The sequence below is a fragment of the Rousettus aegyptiacus genome, unplaced genomic scaffold, assembly GCF_014176215.1.
Source record: "Rousettus aegyptiacus isolate mRouAeg1 unplaced genomic scaffold, mRouAeg1.p scaffold_m13_p_14, whole genome shotgun sequence".
NCBI classification, from domain to species: domain Eukaryota; kingdom Metazoa; phylum Chordata; class Mammalia; order Chiroptera; family Pteropodidae; genus Rousettus; species Rousettus aegyptiacus.
Genome location: NW_023416289.1, coordinates 33,979,802 through 34,007,327, shown reverse-complemented (window position 1 = coordinate 34,007,327; position 27,526 = coordinate 33,979,802). Strand labels below are relative to the sequence as shown.

Below are 27,526 nucleotides of genomic sequence, written 5' to 3'. Positions count from 1 at the left end.
TGGAAGGACGAGTGGACAACAAACAGACACCTTTAGGTTATATGCTTAAGAATTTCAAAAAGGGTTATTCAGGAGATTATGGAATTCAGCTCACCCCACAGAAACTCCGTACTTTTTGTGAGATTGACGGGCCCTCTTTTGGCATTGAGTGGCCAGTGCAGGGGGCTCTCGATAGGGAGGGAGGTCATTGCAAAGATCTCTCAAGTCATTTCTGACCAATCTAGCCACCCAGACTAATTTCCTTATATTGATTATTGGGAGGCAATAGTTTGCACTCGACCCCCTTATTTGAGAGTCTGCCTAGACGAAAACCGTAGGGTCCTCCTAGCCCGAGCCTTGACACCCTCCCAAGGTCAGTTGAAGGAAAAGAAGCCTGTGTTGCCAGCAGATCCAGAAGTCATCCAATCTTTGCCTTTCAATGAGAAAGCCCTGATAGGGAGACAAGGGCCAATTGACATGACACAACTGCCTCAGGGGTTCTAAAACTCCCAGACCATCTTTAGGACAGTTCCAGGTTCAGACTAGCAGACCAATACAGCTGTACATTACTCCAGTATGTAGATGATCTCCTCTTAACAGGAAAGACCTACGAGGAATGCATGGAAGGAACGCATCTACTCCTCAATCTCCTCTGGGAAGTGAGTTACAAGGTCTCTAAAAGGAAGGCTCAAATCTGCCAAGAAAGACTCAAATACCTTGGCTTTCACCTGTCATAGGAACAGCACCAACTCGGCCCAGAAAGAAAACAAACGATCTGCTTAATTCCTGTCCCTACCACTTGGTGACAAGTCCACGAATTACTCAGAACAGCTGACTTCTGCAAAATCTGGATACCTAATTTCTCCATCCTGGCCAAACCCCTCTATGAATCCACAAAGCGGGTAGAATGGGAGCCCCTGCTCTGGGAATCTACACAACAGAAGGCCTTTGAAGAAATCAAATGGGCACTCACTAACATCCCCGGACTCGGACTCCCAGACTTAACCAAAATTTCTTTCTGTCGCAGTAGGAGTCTTAATCCAACTGCTAGGATCTTAGCACCATCCCGTGGCTAATCTCTCCAAACAGCTTGACTCTGTTACCCAGGACTGGCCACCCTGGTTGCGAGCACTCTCAGCCTTGACCCTCATGTCAGAGGCCGATAAACTGACAATAGGGCAAGAACTGACAGTTCGAGTACCACATTCAGTAATGACACTGGAGTACAAGAGACAATATTGGCTAACCAATACCCGGATGGTCAGATACCAAGGAATGCTGTACGAGAATTCACGCATCTGTCTAGAAGGAGACCCTGTCTGGGTGAAAAGTGAGACATTTAGCCCTTAAAACCCCTGTAGTGAAGCCCTTTTGCTGTTATTTTGTCTACCCCCACTGTAGTTAAGGTTCCTGAAACAACATCCTAGGTACATCACAGCAGACTTAAACCCGCAGCCGCAGAGTGAGAATGTGTTGTAGACTCTTCTGAGCCCCTTAAGGCAACCCTCCAAAAGAAAACATTGACTGCACTAACACACCTAGGGTAAGACGTCCGCCCTGCTTTGGTCACACCGGAAACTGACCAATCTATGCACAGTCTGAGGATGACATCTCATCAGGATGGGACCCTAGTAACCTCTTTGGAGGCTGGTTCTCCACTTTTGGTGGCTTTAAGACCTTAGCTGGGGATGGTACTCCTCCTCCTCTCATGCCTATTGCCTCTTGTTATCTGGTCAACTGCCTCCCTCATAGAGGCTATAGTAGAAAGAAAAACTGCAGCAAAAGTCCTCATGCTATGGAGGTACCAGCCTCTAAACTAAATATTAGAAGAAGAAGATGATGCTCTCTGATCCAGTCGGGGGTCCAAGCATCAAAGAGGGGAATGTGACAGCCTGACCTTGCCGGGTCATTTCCTGCTTGAACAAGTTCGTCCCTGACTGCGCCCTCCCTTTCCAGGACTCTCTGGCTGATGTCAGTTTTCTCATAGCTTGCAAAGCAATCAATGTTCTCCTTATATCTGTAACTGTGTAGGAATACAGAAGAAGACTATATAAAACTGCCCATTATGTTAAATCTGGGCTCAGCTTTTGGATAAGAATCCGCTGAGCCATCCCAGCATCAATAAATGTTGCTTTCTGCTTATAGCCTCGGTGTCCCTTCTCTCTGTTCGAGAATCCTGTAACATTTTGGCTTGTCATTTCAATTTTTATAATAGATTTATGATCCATAGATGCATGAGTCATTTTAAGAGCTCTGTAGTCTCTCCCATTAGTTTTTTAAACTGATTCCACTATACCAATATCACCCCATTTTTTTAAATTATAGCTTTATAATGTCATGATCTCTTTTATAGCAGTTACTCTAATCTTGTATTTTAAAATGCTTTTTGTTTAATCTCTACCTATACTTGTGACTTTTTAGAAATTGAGTTCTAAAATACTTGGAATTTTTATATTCGTAACTTAATTAGCTGCTCTGTGGAAAAAAAGTATTTTAGCAAAATTTTGTAGTTGTTTTGTTTTTTAGCAACACTAAATATCAAATCAATAATCGATACTGTCAAGAATGCATTTTTATCAATAGTAAGTTTTGTAGATGGTAATAAAACATACTTTGTTATAGTTATTTACCATGCTTATTCCAGGACCTTACAGACTTGATATCTTATGTGAATATGTGGAAACAGGCATGTGCCAAGGTTTTTGCTTTATTCTGAGTCTTTTAATGCTTTGAATGTACTGTCTATAATCTTGCACCCCTGCACTGTCTTTTAGATTGAGAAATCTGAGTTTAATCTTCATATATGATAGAGTTTGCTGACTCCACTTTGACATATTTATTTATTTGTCTCTAGTATTTTCAGTAATATATCTAGGTGTGATTTTTTTTTCCCTCTACAATATTTCTTATATGGATAATTTGTCCAGATTTATACCCGCTGCCTTTGTTCATCTTACACTTTACTTTTTCTTTACATATTTTTAGTTCTTTGTTTTGTTGGACTGCGTGCTTTCGAAATTCCCTCTGTCTAATGATGTAGCTTTCTAAATTGTTATTTTATGTGTCATTATTATTTACATCCAATTTAATGTGTTCTTTATAGAAATTATTGTATTTGAGCTAACATTTCCACTTTTTGGTCTTGTTTTGTGCCATTTTACTAATTTCATAATTCAGCTTTATAAATTAAATTATACTTACTTTTATTATGCTTATTCTTAATAGATTCCATACTTATTCTTACACACACACACACACACACACACACACACACACATACTCTTACGAGGTTTTTATTTTTTATTGTTACATCGTCGTTTTCTGGTAATATTAAAAGAGGTAGTGATTGAGATATTTTGCTAAAATACTTGTTTTATAGAGCAGAAATGAATCATTGTAAGGGTAAAAAGTAATAATTTCAAAGTCCCGACAGGATGTTTAGAACTCAAGATCTTATTTCCAAAATAATGATGGAACAGAAGTCAAGTTCTAGCTTGTTCCCTTCCTCTTAAATTTAAACACCTATCAGAATGTTAGATATTCAGATCTATTAGAAACGAAGTCCAGTTACCCCAACCAAAATTATGGAGCACCTATACTGAGACTCCAGCAACAGTCACTTTATCAGAGATTCATTTTCTATGCACAATCAATAAATAGTGGTTTGGTTCTCTACCACAGGAAGGAAAAACATCTAAGAAATTAAAGATTTAAAATAGCATTCACAGTAGCAAAACAAAATGGTAAATAATCTCTCTGAGCATTTATGGAAAAATTTGAACCACAAAACATGAATGAATATGAAAGTATATATATATTCTTGAATTTTGTTATTAAGTGGATTAATAATGTCAAATCTATTAGAATTTATTTAGATCCAGCTTATGATTTAATCTATGAATTAAATACACTGGAATTTAGAATTTTATGACATCAATTTTTTAAAATTAAATTTATTGAGGGTAACTGGTTACATTTCAGGTGTACATCTTTATAATAAGACATCTGTATACTCTGTTGTGTGTTCACTACCGAAGTCTAGGGTTCTTCTGTCATATATATTTGACACCATTTACTCACTCTTTATCCTCCCCCCAACTCCTCTTCCCTTCTAGTCAACACCATTCTTTTGTCTATATCTATGAGGGTTTTTTGTTTGTTTGTTTGGTTTGTAGCTTTTTATTTTAAATTCCATATGTGGGGGAAATCATACAGTTCTTATTCTTGTGGCTGCACCAGTGTGTGAGGGTTCCTTTTTCTCCATATCCTCACTAACACTTATTGTTGGTTTATGGAAGATAGCCATTCTGACAAGTGTCAGATGATATCTCATTGTAGTTTTAATTTGTATCTCTGATGATTAGTGATGTTGAGCATCTTTTCATATGACTGCTGTCCACTCATATATCCTCTTTGGAGAAATGTCTGTTCAGATCCTCTGCCCATTTTTTTTTTAACATTTTATTTATTATTTTTTTAACAATTTATTCCCCCCCCCTCCTCTCTGGTAACCACTAATCCATTATCCATGTCTATGAATATCTGTCCAGTTCATTTGTTGCTTTTAAGTTTATATCCCACATGTAAGTGATATGTGATTTTCAACCTTTTCTGTCTGGCTTATTTCACTTAGTATGATTATTTCAAAATGCATCCATGTTATTGCAAATGGCAGTATTTCATCTCCTTATGGCTGAGCCTCTGCCCATTTTTAAAATCAGTTTTTTTTCTTTTTAGTGTTAAGGTATATGAGTATTTTATATATTTTAGATATTAATCTCTTATCAGATGTATCATTGGCAAATATCTTTTCCCATTCAAGGGTTGTCTTTTTGTTTTATCAATGGTTTTCTTTTCTGTGCAATAACTTTTTAGTTTGATATAAACCCATTTGTTTATTTTTTCTTTTGTTTCCCTTGTCTGAGGAGATATATCCCAAAAAATATTACTAACAGCAATGTCAGAGTTTACTGCTTACATTTTCTTCTAGGAGTTTTATGGTTTTGGGTCTTATCCTTAAGTCTTTAATCCATTTTGAGTTTATTCTTATATATGGTGTAAGATAGTGGTCCAGTTTCATTTTTTTTCCATTATCTGTTCAGTTTCCTCAACACCATTTATTGAAAGTGCTGTCTGTTGTATATTCTTGCCTCCTTTGTCATGTATTAAATGAGCATACAGGCATAGGTTTATTTCTGGATTCTCTATTCTATTTCATTGATCTATGTGTCTGTTATTATAGTAGTACTGTGCTGTTTTGATTACTATATCTTGTATTATAGTTTGATATCAGGAAGCTTGATACCTCCAACTTTGTACTTCTTTCTCAAGACTGGATATTTGGGGTCTTTTTTGGTTCCATATAAATTTTAGAATTATTTGTTCTAGTTCTGTGAAAAATGCTATTGGTATCTTGATAGGGTTCGTATTGAATCTGTAGATTGCTTTGGGTAGTAGTATGGAGATTTTAATGATGTTGATTCTTCCTATTTTGAACGTGGTATATGTTTCCATTTATTTGGGGTTTTTTCAGTTTCTTTAATGCCTTATAGTTTTCTGAGTACAGGTATTTTATCTCTTTAGTTAAATTTATTTCTAGGTATTTTATTCTTTTTGATGCAATTCTAAGTGGGATTATTTTCTTAATTTCTCTTTTCGAATTTGTTATTGCTGTATAAAAATGCAAGCAATTTCTGAATATTAGTTTTGTATCCTGCTACTTTACTGAATATTTTTTTTGGTGAAATATTTAGGGTTCTCTCTATATAGTATCATGTCATCTGCAAATAATTTTGATTTGGATGCCTTTGTTTTTCTTGTCTGATTGCTATGGGTAGAAGTCCCTATGTTGAATAAAAGTGGTGAAAGTGGACATTCTAATCTTGTTCCTGATCTTAAAAAGTTTTCAGCTTTTCACCATTGAGTATGATGTTAGTTGTGAGTTTGTCATATATGGCTATTATTATGTTGAGGTATGTGTGTACCCTCCTATTGTCGTTGAGCCTTGATTGTTGGCACATGTTGGCCCTTGGTCTTACTGGGTGAGGGCTGGCTGCAAATACAGTGGACAGGTTGTGTGGCTGGCCTCATGGAGTGAGAGTCCATTTTAGTGAGGCTCTAGTACCTGCTGAGTCTGCCCTTCAGGTGTCATTCACAGAGCTGGTTGGGTGGTGCTCTGAAGCCAGCTACCAGATGAGTTGGTTCTGGGTCTCTTGGGAGGTGCCCTGATGCAGGCCAAGGTCACCTGCATTTTGCCTGGGTTGGGACTACCTGGTGGGAGCTATAACGTGTTCCATGGTTGGTTGCCACTTTTGTGCTGGATTTAGAGGCACTTGGAAGAGGCCGTGTTGCAAACTCAGGCCTGCTACTGCTAGTGCTAGGCTTAGGACCCTTTGGTAGGCACCATAAAGTGAACTAAGACCAATGGCCAGCTGTGCTGAGCTTGTGTGTGGCCACTTAGCAAGGGGTACATGACCCACCACTGCTTGTTGGGGTTTGTGGACTTTTGAGAGATTTTAGGAAGTTCCACAGCACAGGCCGAGGCAGGCTGCTTGTGTAGAAGAGCTGCTGGAGGTGGCTCAGGCCAGGCACATGTGTTAGGCGGAGTGTGGCGAATGGTGTTAGCGAGGTTGATAGAGTACTAGGATTTGGTGCCCGGCTGCATCTGATAGCGCTTCCATCTCTGGAGGGAGCTGCCCTCCAGACCTCACCCTGAAGCTACTTAATTCACTTCCTTCGCATATGTTTCTGGTGTTCTTCAAGCTTCTCTCCCCACACTGAAGCCTGGGGCTAGTGAGTCCATGTGTGGTTTTCTCAAGAGGAACACCTGGGGCTCCAGCAACTCTCCATCTCACTCAGCCTCAGTCCCTGCTGGTTTTCACAGCTAGATGTTATGGGGACTCCCCTTCTCATCACTGGTGCCCCTCACTCCTCAGGGGAGAACTCCATGGCCAGAATATCCCTCTTGATTCTTAATCACCTCATTGTGGGCATAGAACCAGCCCTTCAGCACGTTCACCCCTTCTACCAGTCTTGTTATGGCTTCTTTATATCCTTTATGATAGAACTTCTGTTCAGTTAATGCCAGTGGTTTTCAATGAGCACAGCGTTTATCTACTCTTCCAGCTTGACCAGAAGTCCCCTGAGTTCTTTATATATTTTTGATGTTAGCTCCTTTTTGAAGGTATCATTGGGAAATATCTTCTATTCAGTTGTTGCCTTTTTGTTTTGTGACTGGTTTCTTTTGCTATGTGAAGCTTTTTAGTTTAATTAGTTCCATTTGTTTTTCCTTTTCCTTTCCTTGCCTTTGTGGTCAACTTCACAAAAACCCCTCTGAGACAAAAGTTCATAAGTTGAATCCCTACTTTTTCTTCTACGTATTTTATTGTTTCAGGTCTTATATTAAGTCTTTAATCCAGTTTGAATTAATTTTTGTGTATGGTCTCAGGAGTTCAGTTTCATTCTTTTGCATGTAGCATTCCAGTTTTCCCAACACTCTTTATTGAAGAGGCTTTTCTTTTTCCATTGTATGTTTCTGGCTCCTTCATTGAAAATTTGTTGCCCATGTATGTTGTGAGTTTATTCCTGGGCTCTCACTTCTGTTCCATTCATCTGTGTTTCTGATTTCATTATTGTAGCTTTGTAGTCAGGGAGTGTGATGCTTCTAGCTTTGTTCTTTTTTCTCAGAATTGCTTTGGCTTGGGGGTCTTTTATAGTCCCACACAAATTTGATTTTTTTGTTCTATTTCCGTGAAAAATGCTATTGGGATTTTGATGAGTATTCCAGTATTGTGTTGAATAACAATGGTGAGAGGAGAGCAGGCAACCTTGTCTTGTTCCTGATCTTACAGGGAAAACATTTAGTTTTTCACCATTAACTGAGTATTTGTCATATATGATGGCCTTTATTATGTTGAGGTACTTTCCTTTATACCCATTTTGTTACATGTTTTAATTATAAATGAATGGTGTATCTTGTCAAATGCTTTTTCTGCATCTATTGATATGATTATATGAATTTTATCCTTTGTTTATGTGGTGTATCACATTAATTGATTTGCCTATTGTTAAACCATCCTTGTGTCCCTGGAACAAAACCCACTTGATCATAATGTAATGGTTTTAATGTATTGCTCGTTGTATTCAATTTGCTAGTATTTTGTTTAGGATTTTTACAACTGTATTCATCAGAGATATTATTGGTCTATAGGTTTCTTTTTCGTGTCATCTTTACCAGATTTTGGTATCAGGGTAATGGTGGCTTCATTAAATGAGTTAGGAAGAGGTTGAGAAGGATTAATATGAAATTGTCTTTGAATGTTTTGTAGAATTCACCAGTGAAGCCATCAGGTCTTGGACTTTGGGAGGTTTTGGTGACTGTTTCAGTTTCCTTCCTAGTGAGCAGTCTGTCTGTCTGTCTAGGTTTTTCACTTCTTGATCCTTTAGACTGAAGGTTATTTAGACTGAGAAATAACCTTTTTCTAGGTTATTTTTTCTAGGTTATGGAATTTGTTGGTATAGTGCCTTTCACAGTGTTCTTGCAGTCCTTTGTATATTTTATGTGGTGTTTGTTCTTTATAACTTCTCCTATTCCTGAATTTATTTATTTGAATCTTCTCTTTTCTTTCCTTGAGTGTAACCACAAGTTTGTGAATTTTGTTGACCTGTTTTTATATTTTTTTTCTATTGTCTTTTTTCTCTATTTCTGCTCTAATTTATTTAATTTCCTTCACTCTGCTGGCTTTGAGCTTCATTTATTCTTTTTCCAGTTCTTTAATGGTACATAATGTTAGGTTGTTCATTTGAGACAGGTCTGTAAACTTTCCTTTTAGTAGCACTTTGTTGTTGCATCCCCCAAATTTTGCTGTGTCATATGTTTATTCATCTCTGTGTATCATCATCTTTTGATGATGGTCATTTCAGTAGCTGGTCGTTTTAGTATGTTGTTTCATCTCCACCTATTTGTGGTAGGAAAATATGTTTGGTATGGTTTCATTCTTCTTAAATTTATTGAGACTAGGTCTGTGCTTCAACATATGGCCTATCTTCAAGAAGGTACATTCTGTCACTTTGGAGTAGAAAATTTCAAAAATATCAGTTAAGAAGTGTATAGGGTTTAATGTTCATTTAAGGCCAGTATTCCTTATTGACTTTCTGTCTGGATGTCTAGTCATTGCTGTCTCTGGGGGCAGTCAAGTCAGTTTCTCCCTTTAGGTCTGTCAGTACAGGTTGGGTGCATATCTGTTGATAAATGTGTGTCTTCTTGATGAATTGTTACCTTCATCATTGTAAAATGTTTATTTCAGCCTGATATTAGGTACAGCTACATGTGTTTTTGTCAGGATGCCATTTACATGAAGTCTCATTTTCTTTCCCTTCACTTTGAGCCTCTGTTTTGTCTTTGGAGCTGAGAGGAGTCTGCAGGCAAATGCAGTTCATCTTGTTCATCCATCCTAACACTCTGTGCCTTTTCAGTGGGAACTTCATTCCATTTACATTTAGGGTGATTACTGCTCTGTGAGAACTTACTTAAAATGCCTGGAATATCTTGTGTTTTCTGGTTGCTCTGTATCTTTTTGTTTTTATGACTCCATGTGCCTTTTATAGTTTGGCAGTTTTCAGTGTTTTTTTCCTCCTCCATATCCTAGCTCTAGGTTTTTGTTTTGTGGTTTACCAGTTGGTTTGTGTAAAATGTTTCCTACATATACAAGCAATCCTTTTTCTCCTGAATTCCTCTATCTTCATTTGCTCAATCCTTTTTCCTCCCTGTGTTGTCACAAATTATTCCCTGATGTACATTCAGTACAAATTGCAGTAGTTAGTTATTTTGCATGCCCATTTTCCCTCTCACCTTTACATCAAAATTAAATGCCAATGTTCTTTGAAGTACAGTTGCAATTTTCTGCTTCTGTCAATTCATTTCACTGAAAAGTTTTGCATACTTTTGTTTCAACATTTTTTATAATGCAGGTCCCATGCTGGTAAATTCTCTCCACTGCCATTGTTCTGGAAAGCTTTTATTCTCCTTTAGAGTTCTCCTTCATATCTAAAAGGGTAACTTTCTTGAATATATTCTCCTGGGCTGATAGTTCTCTTTCAGTATTTTCTTCCCTCTCTCCTGAAAAATCTACTGATAACAGTGCTATTTCCTTTATAGGGGAGTACAGTCTATTTTTTTCCTGGCTGCTTTGAGAATTCTTTCTTTGTCATTAATTTTTGACAGGTTAAATAAAAGTGTCTGGGAGAAAGGTCTTGTTGATAAAATTTGGTGTTTTGTTAGCATCTGCTATTCTAAAGTCCAGCTCCCCCCTCCCCCCGCCGCCAAAAATCATTATTGCCCATGGCATCAGATAGTTCTCATAGAGTTTTTTTTTATTTTTAGGTTTCTCTCTTCATGCTCACTCCTCTCTTCCAACTGTCTACTTTATGTTTCTCATGTTTTCTCTGATGCATTTCCTCATCTCATTTATTGAATTCTTCAGCTCCAGAATATCTGTTTGATTGTCTTTTTATATAGTTTTGGTAAATCTTCTGTCAGCTTTCTTCCTGAGCTTATTGAATTTTGTCTTTCAGGGATCTCTTTTGTCTGCTTGAGCTTCATAACTAGAATCTTAAATTCTGTCATATAAATCACAGTCTTTGCGTGACTTGAGTTTGGTTTCTGGAGTCTTTTCATTTACTTTCTGTGTTCCCAAGTTACCTTGGTTGTTCATGCCTTTTGATGTTTCTCTGGCATTTCAGGTTGTATAGTGAGCTCTGGCTTAAGTACCACTTTACTCTCAATGACTCAGCAGGAGGGTACTTCTTTTGATTTTCCAGTAGATGGTACTGTAGGCACAAGGTTTTTCACTTCCCAGCACTGTTTGCAGCTCTGGGATTGCGTGGAGGGATGTCGCTTCAGTTAAGGAAAACGTCCCGGGGATAATGGGTGTCCCTCGGTTATAGGCTGTGGAGCATCGGTTTTCCAACAATTCCCAGAGTTACCTCCTTTTTCTGTTGTGTTTTTGATTTACTGGGTTATACCAGGTGTGTAGGGTAGAGGAGGCAAGTACACGATCTCACAGCATCTACCCCTTCCTCAAGTAAAGGTAGCAGCTTCCTAGCCACCTCTGCCCAGCTCTGACATGATAGGGAGGGGTGGGAAGAAGGTAGGGGAGACAGATCCTTTCCCATGAAGGAAGCAGCTTCCGATCTCCTTTTGCTTGAGGTGGTGGTGGGCACTGAAGTGCATCTATAGCTTCTCTTCTGGCTGCTCATTGGGATCCAGCCACTGCAGCCTTGTGGATACTACTACTCAGCACACTGAGTATTCTGACGCAACTCCATAACATGTCCTCCTCGCTCCTCTATGTTTTATTTCCCAGTCACCTAAACCATCAAGTCTTTTAATACTTCTGTTTTACCTATGTTCCTGAGGGGAATTAAAATAACATTGCCTTGATCTTCCCCTAGGTTCCGCTGTCAGCACTTATGGACCCTGCACTGGTGAGTATTGGGTGTCTGGCAACCCTAGGGTAACCCCCAAATCCAGGTTTTAAGTCAAGGCCAGAGTTTCCTGTTGGCAACCAGAGGAACAAAGTGTCTTAGGTACACAGACTGGAAGACGAGACTGAGATTGGCATGTTCGTTGTAGGACTCGTGGGCTGGAGTCAGGCCCAGAGTAATGGCAGTCATGGACTTTTTGGAGAGGAGAAAAGGTCTGACTTCCACCTTAGTGCAGAAAACACTGGGGAGAATGGAAACCAAGGAGGCGGGAGAAATGTTTGGCATTTGGACTTGTTTTGAAAGTCAGGCTCGGGTTGACCACATTTTACTTGTGGAGGGTGACAGAGAAGTCACAGATGACTGGAAGGATGGAAAGTGTCATCAACTAAAATGGCAAATCAGTGGTGGGAGTGCCTTTCAGGGAGATAGTAGGAACACGATTTTGGCCATGTTATCTCAGATGTTCCAGAGGCACCCAGGTACAGAGGATGAGTGCACAGCTGGATGGGATCTGGAGTGCTGGGCAGGCTTCAGGATGGAGAGATACCCAAACTGCAGCATCCAGCATGTGGGCCAAGGTGGAACTCAGGGTCTGATATAGAGGGGGCTGTGTTCAGATCATGGTGGCCTTGTTATTAGGGGACAAGGGAGGACAGTTTTTTGCTAAGGTAAGTGGTAAGGGTGGTGGATGTCACAAAGACAAGGAAGACTAGCTGGTCACTAGGGAAGGGGAAAGTCTAGCAGGTGGCCCAGGTCTTCATGGAAGATGGAGATGCTTTCAAACCCCCCTCTGCACCCACCAGGCTTTGGGGTAGGTTTTGCTGTCAGAACTTCAGCTCAGCTTACTTCATGTGTCAGGTGGCTGTTGTTACGTGGACATAGATTATAAAAGAGAGGATCAGAATTTGCAGACCTGCACAGGGTCATGAGTAAGGTTGAAGCCAGCCTGCCACTTTATGAGTGCCATGTATAGGAGAGTATGTGAGAAGGCTGGGAACTTCTGACTTGCGGATCAGGTGTGTGACACAACCTGGTGCATGATGTGCACACAGGGGAGGAATGTGAGCCCCAGGGCCCTGGACTGGGAGTTGTTTAAGATGGGCCCAACTTTGGTCATGTCTGGGAGGCATGATCAGGGACTCTCAGGCTGTGAAGGAGAGGGACTCTTAGAGAGTGTGGAGAAAGATAGGGGCCCCATCTCTTGGGTACAGAGCTTAGATGGCACCCTGGCTGGCCCCTTGTTGCTATAGGTTGGACCCAGCAGTCAGGGAGCGAATGTCAGTAGAGCTAGGGTAAGAGCTGCTTAAGGACACAACTATCCCGCTCCTTACAGGGCTCTGTGACCTTTGAGGATGTGGCTGTCTACTTTTCCCAGGAGGAATGGAGGCTTCTTGATGAGGCTCAGAGACTCCTGTACCGCAATGTGATGCTGGAGGTCTTTGCACTTGCTGTATCATTGGGTAAGGCCCTCACCTCCCACCCCAGGCCTGTCTGTCTTTCCCGTTCTCCAGGGACAGCTCTGTTGTTTTCACAGCTGGGCAACGTCCTGGTTCCCCGTTGCAGGTTCTAAGGCTGGCCACGCACACTGTGCCTCCTTTTACAGTATCCCTGGTAGCAGCTGCTCTGAGGCTTCTTCAGTGCAGCTGTTTTTTGTGGGTCAAGAGACTGTTCCACAAAGGTTCTATCTGCTTCAGCCACTCCCTGCACCCCTATCACCTATGTGTTCCAGGATCTTCTTCCTTCTAGCTGACATTCATGGGGCCTCAGTGTAGCAGGAATTGCAGGGACTCAATGTGATCACACTATTTTTGGAGGTCACCTGACTGGCTTCTAGGAGACCCTCCTCAGTTGTTTTGAGGTTGGCTTGCCCTGACCCTGTGCTGACCCCATCCTGTTTTTCCCTTAGGACTTGCCTTTTCCAGGTCCCATAATATCCAGGCGGAGCTGGGAGAAGCCTAGGCACAGGATGGAGTAGATAAGATTGTATGCACAGCAAGAGGGGCTGAAAGTTGGCCTGGCATTTGGTATCTCAGGGAGGAGGTGGACATGGTGGGGCTCAGAGCATGTCAGAAACATGCCCTATGCCCAGCACTGTTTTGGTGCCCAGGCCAGGACTGTCTCATTATCTTCCCTCACCATCCTTGACACTCTGCCCACCTGTCATTTTCACTTTGACTTCTGACCCAGGATTCTCTCCCTGTGTCTCTTCCTCCACTCAACATGTCATGGGGGTCTGCATATCCCTAAAATAGTCCTTGAGACACCATCTGCAATGCAGTGGCAGTCGGATCCTTCTGGGCCCTGGACCCACCTTTCCCCCTAGCACACACATGTCCCTCTAGCAGCCCATCCTTGTGTCTTTTGCCTGTAACATTGACATATCCAGTACTGCACAAAGTCCTCTCAACCTGCCCCCAGAACCCTCATTGTGGAAATCCCATGGATTTATAACCTTACTTGTATAACACGTTTGCGATGGGGCTGCCTCCGTACTCACTTTACCTGAAGTTCACTTGCAATTCCTCTTTCAGGTACTTGGCATGGAACAGAGTCACCTTCTGAGCAGAATGGTTTTGAAGAAGAGTCACAGGAAAATACTTCACAGGCCTGTCCCTGGAAACTGTGTGATTTGGCCTTGGAAAGTGACTTGCACTTAGCTGATAACCTGAGAATAAACCCTGGGCAGAAACTGTTGGAGGCACGTGGGAAATTTCACCAGCTGCAAAAGCAGCACTATAGAGAGAATCTGTCCAGCAGGAACACAGACAAGGCCTCCTGGTCGAAGAGCTGTGTAGCCCACACACCAGAGGAGCCCTCCACATGCTCCAAGGCTGGGAGGGACTCCACTAGTACCTTGGGTCTTTGGTGCCAGGGGAAGACACCCAAGGACAGTATGGGTGCAGAGGCCTCTCACCATGGGCAGTACCAGTGCAGTGACTGTGGGAAAGCCTTCTGCCGCAAGTACAGACTTGCTCAGCATCAGAGAGTCCACACTGGAGAGAGGCCGTATGAGTGCAGTGAATGCAGGAAAGCTTTCAGCTACAAACACATACTTGTCCAGCACCAGCGAATTCACACAGGAGAGAGGCCTTACAACTGCAGTGAGTGTGGGAAAGCGTTCAGCAACAAACCCACACTGGTTCGCCACCAACGCATCCACACGGGAGAGAAGCCTTACCAGTGCAGCGAGTGCGGAAAGTTCTTTAGCCAGAGCTCCAGCCTTAGTGAACATCAGAGGCTTCACAGTGGGTCACGGCCTTACAAATGCAGTGAGTGTGGGAAGTTTTTTACCTCCAACTCCAACCTCGTTAAACACCAGAGAGTCCACACAGGAACAAGGCCTTATGAGTGCAGTGAATGTGGCAAGTTCTTTAACCAAAGCCCCAGCCTGATCAAACATCAGAGAATTCACACTGGTGAAAGGCCTTATGAGTGTGGTGAGTGTGGGAAACTCTTTAGCCAGAGCTCCACTCTCATGAAGCACCAGAGAGTTCACATGGGAGCCAGGCCTTACAAGTGCAGCGTCTGTGGGAAAGTCTTTAGCCAAAGTTTTGGCCTCACTCAACACCAGAGAGTTCACAGTGAGGACAGACCCCAGGAGTGCAGGGAATGCAGAGAATTCTCTAGCCAGAGCTCCCAACTTACTCAACACCAGAAAGTCCATGTCAGAAATGGGCCCCCAGAGTGGGGCAGGTGCAGGAACAGCTTCACTCACAGCTCTGGCTCTTGAGTCCCTCCGGTCCAGCCAGACTTACCTAATGAGTGGAGAAAACTGTGGAAAAGGCTTCAGCCTCATCCAACATCAGAAAGTTCACAAGGAACAAAATGAGATGGGGCAGCAGGTACATGAGACCCTTGTTCGAGCATCAGCTTGAAGTTAAACGTCACATAGTGTGGAATGTGGACACCACCTCTGAGTCCAGCTTCATAGGAGATTTCTCCAGGCTCTCATCAGCTTTCTGTCACTGAGAATTTTGTGGTAGAAGCCATCTTACACTATAAGCAGCACCACTTGGTGCATCAGTCACCTCCGTGTGATCAGGGTAAGTGACCTCTATGCTCTTCCCTCCCTCCAGGCATTGTCATCTCTTCCATCTAACTGGCCAGGACTGGCCCTAGCACCATTGACCTAGAGGATCCTGGTGGCATACAGACATTACCTTCTCATGTCCCAAGTCACCCTGCCTGAGTTTGTGTGAAGGATTTCAAGCCCCCTTACATGTTGGGGTTTCTGTTCATGGATATCATTAGGTTGAGAACAGCTGAACAGTTTGTGCTGCTGTCTCAAAACTGTGCCTCACTGGGGATATAGTCTCATAGCAGACACTATTTTTGCTCCCCTTTTTGGCCTGGATGACAGCAGGCCCGGGCTTTCAGTGTCAGTGAAAAAAACAGGCAGGAGCAAAGCAGGATCCACACTTCCCAAATTAGGGTTAAAAATGGGTCACCACCATTTTATGGATCACAAGCTCACCCTGAGATGAAGGCAGAGAGAAATGATCAGTGTGTTGCCCAGCATTGTTGAGTTATTGTCTAAGGCCTGTGTGTCACAAGGTCCTCATATCTTGCTACAAAATCGGCTAACCTGTACATCAGGTAGGAATAGAAACACTTGGACAGGGAGTGGACTAACTCTACATGGGATGTTGTTCCATTTCTCAGCTTTAGGTTTTTGCCAAAATCCTGGGGAGCTACAATAATGCCTAGTATCTCTCCAAGCCATAGCTGCACTAGAACAGTGGGGGGAAAAGGGGTAGGCGAGAGTAGAAACCTAATCCCTGTAGTTCCAGCGTCTTTGGCAGAGCACTGTGAGTTGGGAAAGTAGACTTTCACTTGAACCATCCATTTCTGTTAAAACTTTATGATGTGCAGTTTGTTGAACATAACACCCACAATCTCGATCCTTTCTCCCTGCATCCCTGGGCAACAAATTTAATTTGATTTTTATTTTATTAAATTGTGTCTTCAGTCGCTTCTTCAGGGGATGTTTATTAATAAAAAATATTCTGTCTGCTTAGATGTGTGGTTTTCTTGCAATTTGGCTGTCACCAATAAGCTTACATGTATACAAAACCCCTAGAGTGTTTCAGTGGGAACTAGTGTAAGCCTGAGTGAGTCCAAGGTACTTTGGCCAAGAATGGCTGTTCCCCATTCCTAAACAAGGGCATAGAAAGTTCCAGTTCCTCTAAATCTTACCACTTACACAGTTTTTAAATGCCCATACCATGCCAAAGATTGGTGCTCACTAGGGTTTTAAAGGGTTTTTAAAAAGTGCACTTTCCTGTTTAATGATGTATTATCATGAAGACATGCTCATCCTATTTTGCAAGTTCTTAGTAATGAATGTTGTCCAGTATTCCAGTGTAATTCCATTCTTTTACTTTGCTGAGTGGAATAAATGTTTCTAAATCCTGGAAGCGTGTTTCAGTTGTTTCTGCTCTCACACCACACACCCTTTTAGAACTTCAAGTCCTCCCTTCATCACTTATTCTCCATCACGGCTCTCCATCTTTACTGGACATGACAGTCCCTTGGGGACAAAGTATCCTTGTGCAATAAGTCAGCGGGTAGGACTTGTCCAGCCACTAAGGGAAGGTTGGACACTTGCCAGGACATAAACACCTCTAAAAGCCCTTGAAACATTTTTTTATAAAAGTTACAAGTCTTTGTTGCTCATGGGCTTTGGCCACATGCCAGACAGTTCATATTGATAAATGAGATCTATAGACAAAGTAACTAAGGTGTTGGCCACAGAGGCTGTCTGCATGTGTATATGAAAGAAAAATCCAGCAAGGTTTGGTGAGCTGCTTAGCAGTAATGCTACTTAAAGTGTGTGACTCCACTGGGAGAGGACAACTGGAAGGAAGCTGCCAGGTAGTCTCTCATTTTTTTATTTGGCTGATTCAGGAGTCCCATTCAGTGGTAAAATCTGGGGTTGTATGTATGTAATAGGGACAGAGAGTCTCTGGGGAGAGGTTGTAGGTTCACCTTGTTAGAGCTTCATTTCTCATGTTTACCACATGCTTCATTTTCAGATGCAGCAGTACAGCATCCTGTTTCAGTCATGTTACATTGCCTTTCTTCTATAGTATCTCTCTGCCTCTTATACAGACACTGGGGATCAGGCTAACTCACCCCAAAATATGCACCACACTTGCAGTCTTTTTGCTAATTTGTAAGGTGCCACCCACAAGGTCCAGGAGTGAGGAAGCAGACATCTGTGGGAGGGGACATTTGCTTTTTAAAATCAACTTTGTTGCAATCAGTATGCAAGTGTGTTTCATACAGTTTGTTGAAAGTTACTAGGGTCATTTGACTACCCTATTAGTATTTCGCTTATTAGGTTTCTGTTAGGTTTCTCTGATACTGTTTGACATGCTGACATCATTGTTGGGGAAATGATTAAACTCTCCCAAGGCAGAAAATCTCCACTGAGGTAGAAGTTTTATTACTGAATTATATAGCATGAAACTAGTGAACATGATGATTGCACCCAGAAGGTAATCTGCTAGAGACTATAAAGATGGGGAAAACCTCACCATATATATATATATATATATATATATATATATATATATATATATCAGGAATAAAGCCCATTCAAGAGTAGACTTAATAGTACCATTTGTTAGTTCTAAATGTTACATTTTATCCTAAAGGTATCCAATAATTTGGATTATCCTCACCTGTAGCTATTTTGCCTTGATCCAATGGAATAACATTTCTCTAATCTCTATGACAGGTGGGTTGTTACAATTTAGAGGCAGAGCCTAAACAAGACTGGGGACACTGCAGGCGCTATCTCCCTTGATTTTACTTTACCAAAGAGGGTGGTGGTTACTGGGATTTTAGATAACTCACATTGGCTACTTGGTATCCAGTCATTCTGTGGACCCTGAGCAATAAGATACCTACACTAAGAAGGTCTTGGTGACTAGCAGGGCTCAAATCTAAAAGCAGAGCCTAAGCAGCCAGCCATTTTCTACACAGAGGCTTCTCACACAAGCTGCACTTCAGGGAGAAGCAGCCTGTAGTAAGGTGGCCGTCTCCTGCACTGTGTTCCTGCCATCTGAGCCAGCCCTTTCCAAAGGAGTTCCTAGGACTGAGGCTCCCCCATTCCAGTCAGAGCTGTGCATCTTTGTCCCCAATTAGCATCTTCACAACCAATCAGAGCAGCTCCATTCTGACTTCAGTGCTATTTGGTCCAATCAAACTGAGGATTTGGCATCCTCATTTGCCTAAGGACAGACCCATCAGGGACTAGGGGACAGGGACTTCTCTCCTTATGTAAGTCAGCTGCCATCTGGCTCAGAGAGGGCACTTTCCATTTCCCCTGAAGACTGGTTCCTGGATTGGAGTAGAGGGGGGCCTCAAGGAGCCACCTCCTCCTAGTCTCCCCTGCTTTTAAATGAACTTGTTTCCCATGAAGTTTCCTTCATTGTATGGCAAATTGGTGACTTGTGTTGGTGTTGAATTGGCACCAACAACCATCAGAGTTAGCATATTCTCAACTAGGTAACTCTGGTGACCACCAGAACCATACTAACTGCAAGTCAGCTTCTGTCCAATGGGTGACAGCACCAGGGCTGCCCCTAGACAGTGAGGGTCCAATATTCAGCCAAATCTGCCCCTAGGCAGTGAGGGTCCAGTATTCAGCCAAATCTGCCCTGCTAGAGCAAGTGACACAACATTCTCCACCACTCACTTCAGGAGCAACTGATTGTTACCTGGGGAAGTGCATAGAAACTATTGTCACAACTTGAGTTTCAGTGGTGGCGCCACTGCGTGGGAGCCGAAATCTGAGGAGAGCCGTGGCTCCTCAGACCTCAGCAGCCCAGCTTTAGGATTCCACACTGGTACCTTGACAGACATGGGAGGGGTTCGCCTCCACACTAAACTCTTCCCCACCCCTGTCTGCTGCCACATGCAAGGACAAAAACCTCAGTACTACCCACCTCTGAAGGGCACCATCATCCACTTCCCCCAGTGTTGGGGGACTGACTTCTCAAGTCCAAACCATCCTCCTTGCCCCTGCTTGTCCCTCCTGGCAACTGCAGCCCCTCGCCACAGAGGATGGAGGCTACAGAGGGAGGCAGGGAGCCTGAGGCATCTCTGGAGAGTAAAGTAGGTGCTTCTACAGGAGCCAACAGCAGCACACCATCCAAGGAGCGCATTCTGTGTGAGCAGAGGCTTCGAGGCCCCCAGGGTTCTGATCCCAGAGACTCTGTGGGGCCACCATGCAGCGTATCCCTATATGCACTGGGACACAGGGCAGCAGTCTGGAGGGGAAATATCCAGCACTCAACGCGCAGAGGTGGGCGGCCCTTGATTCACGTTGGTGGAGATGGAGAGATGCTAAGGCTGTGGATGGTGAAGGGACAGAAGGGGCAGCAGTGAGGCACCGAGCCCCTTATTGCTTCATGACCACGCAGCCTCCAGTGCATTCCTCTCTCAAACCCAGGCCACGCCAGGCAGTGAGGGTCCCATTGCTCTGTGTCATGGCTGCTCCTGTAAATGATCCTCTTGAAAGTTCACACAACTGGCCCAAACTGACTTGCCCTCAAGCACATGCATCAGCAGGCATGGCGCACCCACACACAGCTGGCCACAGCGGCCTGAGTGATAATGTGCACAGAGGGTGGCCCCAGGCTGACAGCTGGAAGGAGTGCACCAGATGGCAGGAGGCGAGGGAGGCGCCCAGGGTCGCTGCTGGACCGTAAAATCTCACAAAAGCCGTCAATGGCGGAAACATACAGGTCTCACCCCAGGGGCCTAAGCACAGGTCATGTGGCACCAGAATGCGGTCTGCACTAGGTGACTATGCTGACCCCAGAACTTTCCCGCCCGGACACTGACGTCGTGCTCTGTTGTGTGGGAGCTCCATTGGGTTCATAGCACTTCGCCATCCACAATACAGGCCGCGGGCCTGGAAACAATATGTCCCCTTCCAGAGAGACCAGTTTCACTCCGGGGGGCGGGGGTACTCCACGTGCATGCAGGTGAGGCTGCAGTTGGAGTTCAGAAAAAGGCTTCAGGTGCAATCAGTTCACCTGGACCCACCACCACGAGGGCGGCCCTATGACACCTGGGACACAGCACCTTGAGCCTCCCGTGCCCACTGTGAGGCCCTTGGCTTACTCACCACCCCAGTTCATGGGTCACATCTCTGGGACAGTCCTGAGCTAAAGAACATGATCTGCACACCCCCACGCCGCCTATGACTCAGGACTGAGGGAGCAGGGATCTGCCTGTGGCAAGGATGAGGTTGGACTGTGGCCTCGCCTTGGCGGGTGATAGAGAACCGCGTGCACTCTCAGAGGCACAGAACCAGACGTGGGCCCAGATGACCTCCCTGACTCGGAGTGAAAGGTGAGGCCCTAGGCAAAGAGCAGGCCAGCCCTAGCAGCTCGATCCAGGCCACAAAGGACAGCACTGTGCCCACACACCATGTGAGCCACAGCGCTGGTTGTGGGGTCCTGAGCTCACCCTTACTGATCACGGCCTCCTAGGTGGCCAGACAGCAGGGCCGCAGCTCACGCTGCAGGGAGTGCTTGGTTGGCTGAATGCCCGCAGTGGGGTCTGGAGCCCGCTGTCCCATCCACTAGGGTTCTCATGTTGCTTATGAGTAGCGCTTTCATTATGAAAACACAAAGTTGACTCATTAGAATTGGCAAAACAGCAGTGTCTGAAGATGCCTTTCTCTGGTCAGTGCCTAACCGCCACGCTTGCTCCCTCAGCCGGCACACTGCGCACACTGTCAGTTTTCATGGGGGGTGGGGGGGTGATTTGTGCGCTTCCCACTCTGACTGGGTCTCATTCCTCAGACGCTGTTGTGGTGGCCCGCGAGGGTTGCTAGAACAGTGGAACAGAAAGGATGTCAGCGCTTGGCCTTGGTAGCTAAGGGGCCATCTGTAGCCTCCAGAGACATCACAGAGAGCCCCGCAAGGCAGCCTGACCCTTGTGGGGAGACATGACCAAGGGCCTAGCAAGGGACCACTGAGTCAGGGAATTCCAACTGCTGAGGGCGCCAATCGTTAATGCCATGAGCATGAGGCTCAGTGTGGGAGAGCGAAGTCACCACCTCTGCAGCCTGCCATCCACTCACAGCCACCACTGGTGCCAGGAGAGGAGGGTACCGCAGAGTAAATAGTGCCCAGGAGCCCACCTATTGTGAACGCCCATCTCTGCTCTGGTGCAGTTGAGGCCCAGGGAGCATAGCCATTTAGGGAAGCCCTGAAGAGAGTAGGGAACACAGCACCTCGAGATGTCGTGTTGGCTTCGCCACCCCTTTTTCTCAGGGAAGAACCGCTGAAAATCTCGGGAGGTAATGCCTGATCAGCGACATGAAGTTCCACATAGTAGGGTCGTCACAGCCCCACAGGATACCTGTGGTGTAGAGCAAACTGGGTGACAATAGTGCCACCACTCAATTCTGGAGACCAGAGGCAGTGCTACTGTGAGAGACCTGAGCACAGGAGATACAGGCCCACGCAGGCCCACGCAGGCCCACGCAGGCAAGTTCCACGAGCAGGAACAAAGCTGGCCATGAAGTGGTGGTTAAGTCCATAGGCCTACATGTTCAAAGAGCCAATCTCTTCGTCCACAGACACTGGAGACCATGTTCACATGTCTGGTGACAGAAAATACCAATTTCGGGTGGAAAATTTACTGCGCCTGATGATAGGGACAACTCCATTACCCTATAACGGCAGCCCCACTTGGCTCCCGTGGGCAGAAGGGCACTGACAGGTGCTTGTGTAACAGTTTGGGCAGCCCCTACACATGCATGGTAAGTCGAGGCAAAGGCCACTGCCCCACATATCTTTGACTCCATATCTAGCAAATGGATAATGACACACCAATGGCCAAGTTAGGCCTAGAAATTCCTTGTAGAGCCACCGGCCTCCTGGAACTCTACCACTCACACTGTGGCCAAGTCATATCTTTCCAACTTTCCCGGAAGCAAGAAACAAAGCAGCCACCAGGTAGCGCTCGACAACCCGTGAGAAAGACAGCAGGAAGGACCCGGATGCAGCGTTAGCTGCCAGGTTGCCCAATGTGACCCTGCCCATATCCGAGAGCGTCTCTTGCCGGGCCCGGGTGGGAGGGGCCACGGGCAAAACGGTTGTTCCTGGTCTCCGCGGGTTTGTCTCGGCCAGGGGGAGTACAGGAAGCCAAGAGGGGAAACAGCAACCAAAGGAGCTGCACCATCACCACCACCACCCTTTTTCTCAAGTGAGGTCAGTCAACGACAACAGGACACCTGACACACGGTCCAGACCCTGCAGAGTGAGGTTGCAGAGTGATCACACCAGGTATCCGCTGCAAAAAGTGTATGGGCTGGGGGCACCCTGCTGCTCTTAGGTGCCGGTATCTAGATAGCAGCAGGGTAAGAGTCCCCGGCGAAAGAAAGCCCGAGTGCAGGCCCAGGCCGAATATTCGGAGCAGAGGCAGGGCTTGGTGTCGGGTCACTGTAGAACCTGGAGGACCTGGAGAGCCTGGAAGGCCGACCTCGACCTCTTCAGCCACATTCACCACATAGTCCTCTCCTATCTACCTGGAAGCAGAAAATATCAGTTTTGGGCTCGCTTGCTGAGTGAGCCAGTCCACAGGTCATGGCAGCCATTTAGAACTGCAGCCAGTCCACCAGCCCCACCCACCTGCTCTTGGGGCTCCCGGGGCCATCTAGTAGACTTCGGAGCTTGGCGGCCGAGGGGACTAGAGTTGGGAAGGCCAGGTGTGCTCTCGCCTGCCACTCTTGCGGGCGGGGCTCAATCCATCCATATCTCTGGATGCAGACTTGAAAAAATTCCGTGGAGGAGCCTCTGAGGACAGAGCCTCACAAGGGACCGCGGAAGGTCGATAGCTTGGTCTTGTCTCCACCTTGAGTTCGGATGCGGCCCATCCTCTCCGGTTCTCTACGGAGTCCCGTTTGGCTCCTGTAGGCGGAAGGGCATCACCGTTGGTCGACGTGTCTGGAGGGCCCTAACACTTGGAATGAGTTGCAGCTATGGTCACACCACGACCTTTTGGAATTGTGGTCCTCCCAAACCTCTGCAGATACAATCTCCAGTGAACGGACGCAGAGCCGACGCCCATGCATGACCGCGACGATCCTACTAGTGCCGCCGGTGTCCTGAAACTTTGCCTCGGGCACCTGGGCCAAATCCCATCCTTTACCGATGGATTTCCCGGATCCCCAGAGGGAGGAAACCACGTATATAGAAGCGGTCGCCAGAGGGCGCCCGAGAACCTGCGCGATTGTCAGCTGGATGGATCCAGATCGCCGCGCGGCAAGGGCGCGGCAGCGGTACACTCAGATCTAGTCCCCGCGTGTCTCGGAGCGCGTCTCTTGCCCGGCGGGGTTTGGAGGAGAGGTTAAGGGTTGCAGGCAGACCGCCCTTCTTATTCCATCCGTCCCCTGGCGCAGCTTAAGCCCAGCCTGGAAGAGCGCGGGCGCCACATCTACTGGTGAACAGGAAGCCCCTGGTAGACACACCCGGAGTGGCTGCATCGGTCGAACGCGGCCTACAACACTGAGAGGATCCTGCCACATGCATCGGAGCCCGTGGGCTAGAGGCGCCGAGAACTCACAGCGTGAGGACTCAGCCACCCTCGGGCCCTTGAACCCACTGGCGGCACCTTGGTCAAGGCCCCGGAGGCACTAGAGCAGGCGGGCGGCACCAGCAGAAGGGGAGGGCCGAGTCAAGCCCGGAGCGCCAACGGGTTCAACCTTCTTGACCACAACCACCAGACGGCACGCCAAACTATCTGGCTGCAAAATATTTCAATTTCGTGTAAAAATATTACCACGCCTGTTACGGAGCTGATCAACAGGTCACAGCGACCTTCCGGAATTGTGGTCTGCCCACAAACTCCCCTACACCACCCCATCGCCATCGTCCTTGAGCTCCCAGAACCATCTGGTCGACCCCGGAGCTCGGTGGCAGAGGCCAGGAGTGTGAGCCGGCGGGCTAAGTGCAGCTTCCCTGGTTCCGCCGTGTGGGTAGCGGCTGGGTCGTTGTCTCTCGATGCGAACTTGGGAAGATTCCGCGGAGACACCTCCGACGACCATGCCTTATGAGGGCTACAGGCTGGCCTGTGTTCCCTACCCGGGTCTCTACGTATGGCTCTGCCCGTCCCCATCTGCGGAGCAGAACCTGGAAAATTTGCTAAGTCGAACCTGATGACCAAGATCCCTGCAGGTACACATTCAGGAGAGGCGCGTCCTCCCCGTCCTCCTCCGCGAGCAGGGGCAGCCTATCCACGTCTTTGGTCCATGACTTGGGATCATTTTCAGTGCCGCTGACGCCCGGGTCCCACGCGTTCCCCCTGTCAAGCCCGTTGTGCCCTCCATGGCTACCCTGCACAGCCTGGCCTCCATCTTTAGAGTGGGCCAGCCTTCCCGCGCTAGACACCGTCTCCCTTCCCGGTCAGGTCCCCAGTCGGTTACCACAGCGGAGGAGCACAGGCCGGTTCTGATGGACCCATCTGGATGGGGCATTGAAACAACAGTCACACTCATAACTCTGCAGTACAATCTCCAGCAAATGGATGAAGCGCCAATGCCCGTGCATGACCAGGACGATCATGAAAATACCGCCGGCCTTCTGGAACTCCAACCCAGGAATACCGGCCAAATCCTATCCCTTACCGATATGCTCGGAGCTCTGGCCAGAGGAGAAACTACCTGTCTAAAAGTGGCCGTCAGATAACTCCTCGTGGCGCGTCTCTCGCCTGTCCTGGGGCGGAGAGAAGAGATGATCAGAGAGCCACGTATGCCATGAATGTCTGTCCCTTGCCTGGCATGGCTTAAATACGGCAGAGGAGGAGCACACATCTATCACTAATACAAAACCCCAAGGAGAGCCGGGTGAGGACACTCACACCCGGAGATGCTGCGTCAGCCTCGCCACCCCTTTCTCGTGCGCGGCTCGGAGTCTATATTGTGAGAGCCCACACAGGCATCGGACGCTGTAGTCTGGAGACTGCACCACGGTGGTGTCCCCGGATGCACAGATCTGGCAGTGGGGGCAGAGATGGGTGTCAGGTTGTGGTCAAGCCCAGGGCCTTGCGTCCCCAAACTTCCAACTTCTTGTCGGCACCCATATAGCAAAAAATACCAATCTCTGGCAAAAAAAAATTACCGCTCCTGCTGACGGGGCTGATCCACAAATTACATAGCTTCCTGGAACCGCGGCTGGGCACCAGCCCCATCGCAATACCCCATAACTCCCTCTCATGGAGTTTCTTGGGGCCATCTGGTGGATCCCGGGATGGAACGGCAGAGCGAGTGGAAGCGAGCGGGCGGTGCGCGCCCTTGTTGGTTCGCCCTCACGGGCTCCTCAGGGAGGAAACTATATAAAAGCGGCTGCCAGAGGGCGCCCGACAACCGGCGCAAATGGCAGTGGGACGGATCCGGATCACTGGCCGGCGAGGGCGCACCGCGAGCCCTCCAGATGCCCGACCTCCACCTGGTTCACCTCGGAGCGCGTCTCGCCCACCCGGAAGTCCTATTACTAACTTTCCAACTACGAACTATGGACTGTGTATTTTTATTTTCTGCCCAATAAGAAGGCGTCCTTACCTAGTTCCTTCCTGCCACTGTGATCATAAAAGCACAGTCCCAGTTCTTCAATTTCTGCTTCCTGACCCCTGCATGTGGCAGGCTTCACGGCAGGCTATGCTCCTCATTTCCAAGGGAACTATGAGTAATGAAAGGTCTTTTGATGGTATTAGCCTCTCCTGTCATCTCTCAGTCACCTCCATTAATTAAAATCCCAAGGGCACGGCTTTTACACAGTTGTAAAACTGGCAAGAGGCTATACTTGCATCTCAAAGAGAAGAAAAAGAATTTAAAATTAGAAGTTGCTAAGAGAAATGTCCTAAAGAAAGAGATTGGAGAAAAGTTTCTATCCCCTTTTTGCACCTGAGAGATTATTTTCTTATTTTTAATTTGCTTTTTACTCTTACACCCTTTCCCCATATTTCCTGTTTCCCCTTATTTCCTGTACACTAGATATGAATGAGATGGGTGGTTCAGGTGTTGTCCAGGTGGACAGCTGTGCAACGGTGACACTCCTGGAGATACATGGGGTGAGACGGTCTGTGATAATGACATGAAGGCCTCTGCACATATATCCCAAGGACACTGTGACAAGTGTGACACACTGACACCCCTCAACACAGCCTACACACATATGTATATATTAAACCACATCTATGATAGAAGAGATGAGTGATACAAATGAGACACACAATGGGCATATGCAAGTCCCACCAGGGACTTGTCGGAAGTGGGGGAGGTGCTGGCCCATCCCAGCAGGTATGAGGACACAAATGCACAAATACTTTGGGGAGACTTGTGAGACAAGAATGAGATAGGCACGTCCAAAAGCCTGGTGTGTGGATAACACACACACAATCACTCAGTCCCCATGAACTGAGTGTGACTAGGTGGTCTTAACCTGGGTTGGAGAGAACAACCACCCTTCTACTTCACCCCACCCATGCAAGTTTGCTGATCCCCTGGTGGTGGTCAGGCAGTGAGCCAGTGCACACCTTGGCACAATCTGGACACATATTTCAAGACTGAATGTCAACACAGTGACACGTGATGGGAGAAAATCAGCCCAAGCTTGAGTAGCAGGAAAATGTGACTCAGAAATGGTGGCTAAGAAGGCTCAGGAGTCAGAGTCTGAGGGGGCAGGGCTGTAGTCAAGGGAGGTTTTGGGCTCTACTGGAGGGATCAACATGCATGAGTCAGTTTCAGGGATAGTGGACCAAGGCTGTTCTGAGAGGGGAGGAACCATTTTGGTGGGTTATTAGTTATTGTTTGGGTGGAGATGATTATATTAGCAGTATGGCCATCCCGGGCAAGACCAAATTCTTTCCTCTTTCTGGTATTTAATGGGTTATTTAATCCTGAATAGACAAGTATTCCCACAATGGTCATATCAGTCAGGGTGTTTTGAAATGCCTCCTCTGGGGTTGCCTTCGGGGCTAATTTCAAAGCTGCATGAAATAATTAATGTGAACATTCGTTTTAAAAATTATCGTCTAG

General features: G+C 46.1%; 1 protein-coding gene across 3 annotated transcripts in view; it reads left to right on the top strand.

The window, feature by feature from the left end:
• LOC107502294 (zinc finger protein 547) overlaps positions 1–16,877 on the top strand; it is a 44,680-nt gene extending 27,803 nt beyond the window's left edge. For all 3 annotated transcript variants that reach the window (XM_016129355.2, XM_016129354.2, XM_036232132.1), the window contains 3 exons: positions 11,431–11,463; positions 12,797–12,923; positions 13,995–16,877. In XM_016129355.2, coding sequence (XP_015984841.2) covers positions 11,431–11,463; positions 12,797–12,923; positions 13,995–15,193 — 1,359 coding nt within the window. In that variant the 3' untranslated portion in view covers positions 15,194–16,877. The remainder of the gene's footprint in view (positions 1–11,430; positions 11,464–12,796; positions 12,924–13,994) is intronic.
• The last annotated feature ends 10,649 nt before the right edge of the window (positions 16,878–27,526 follow it).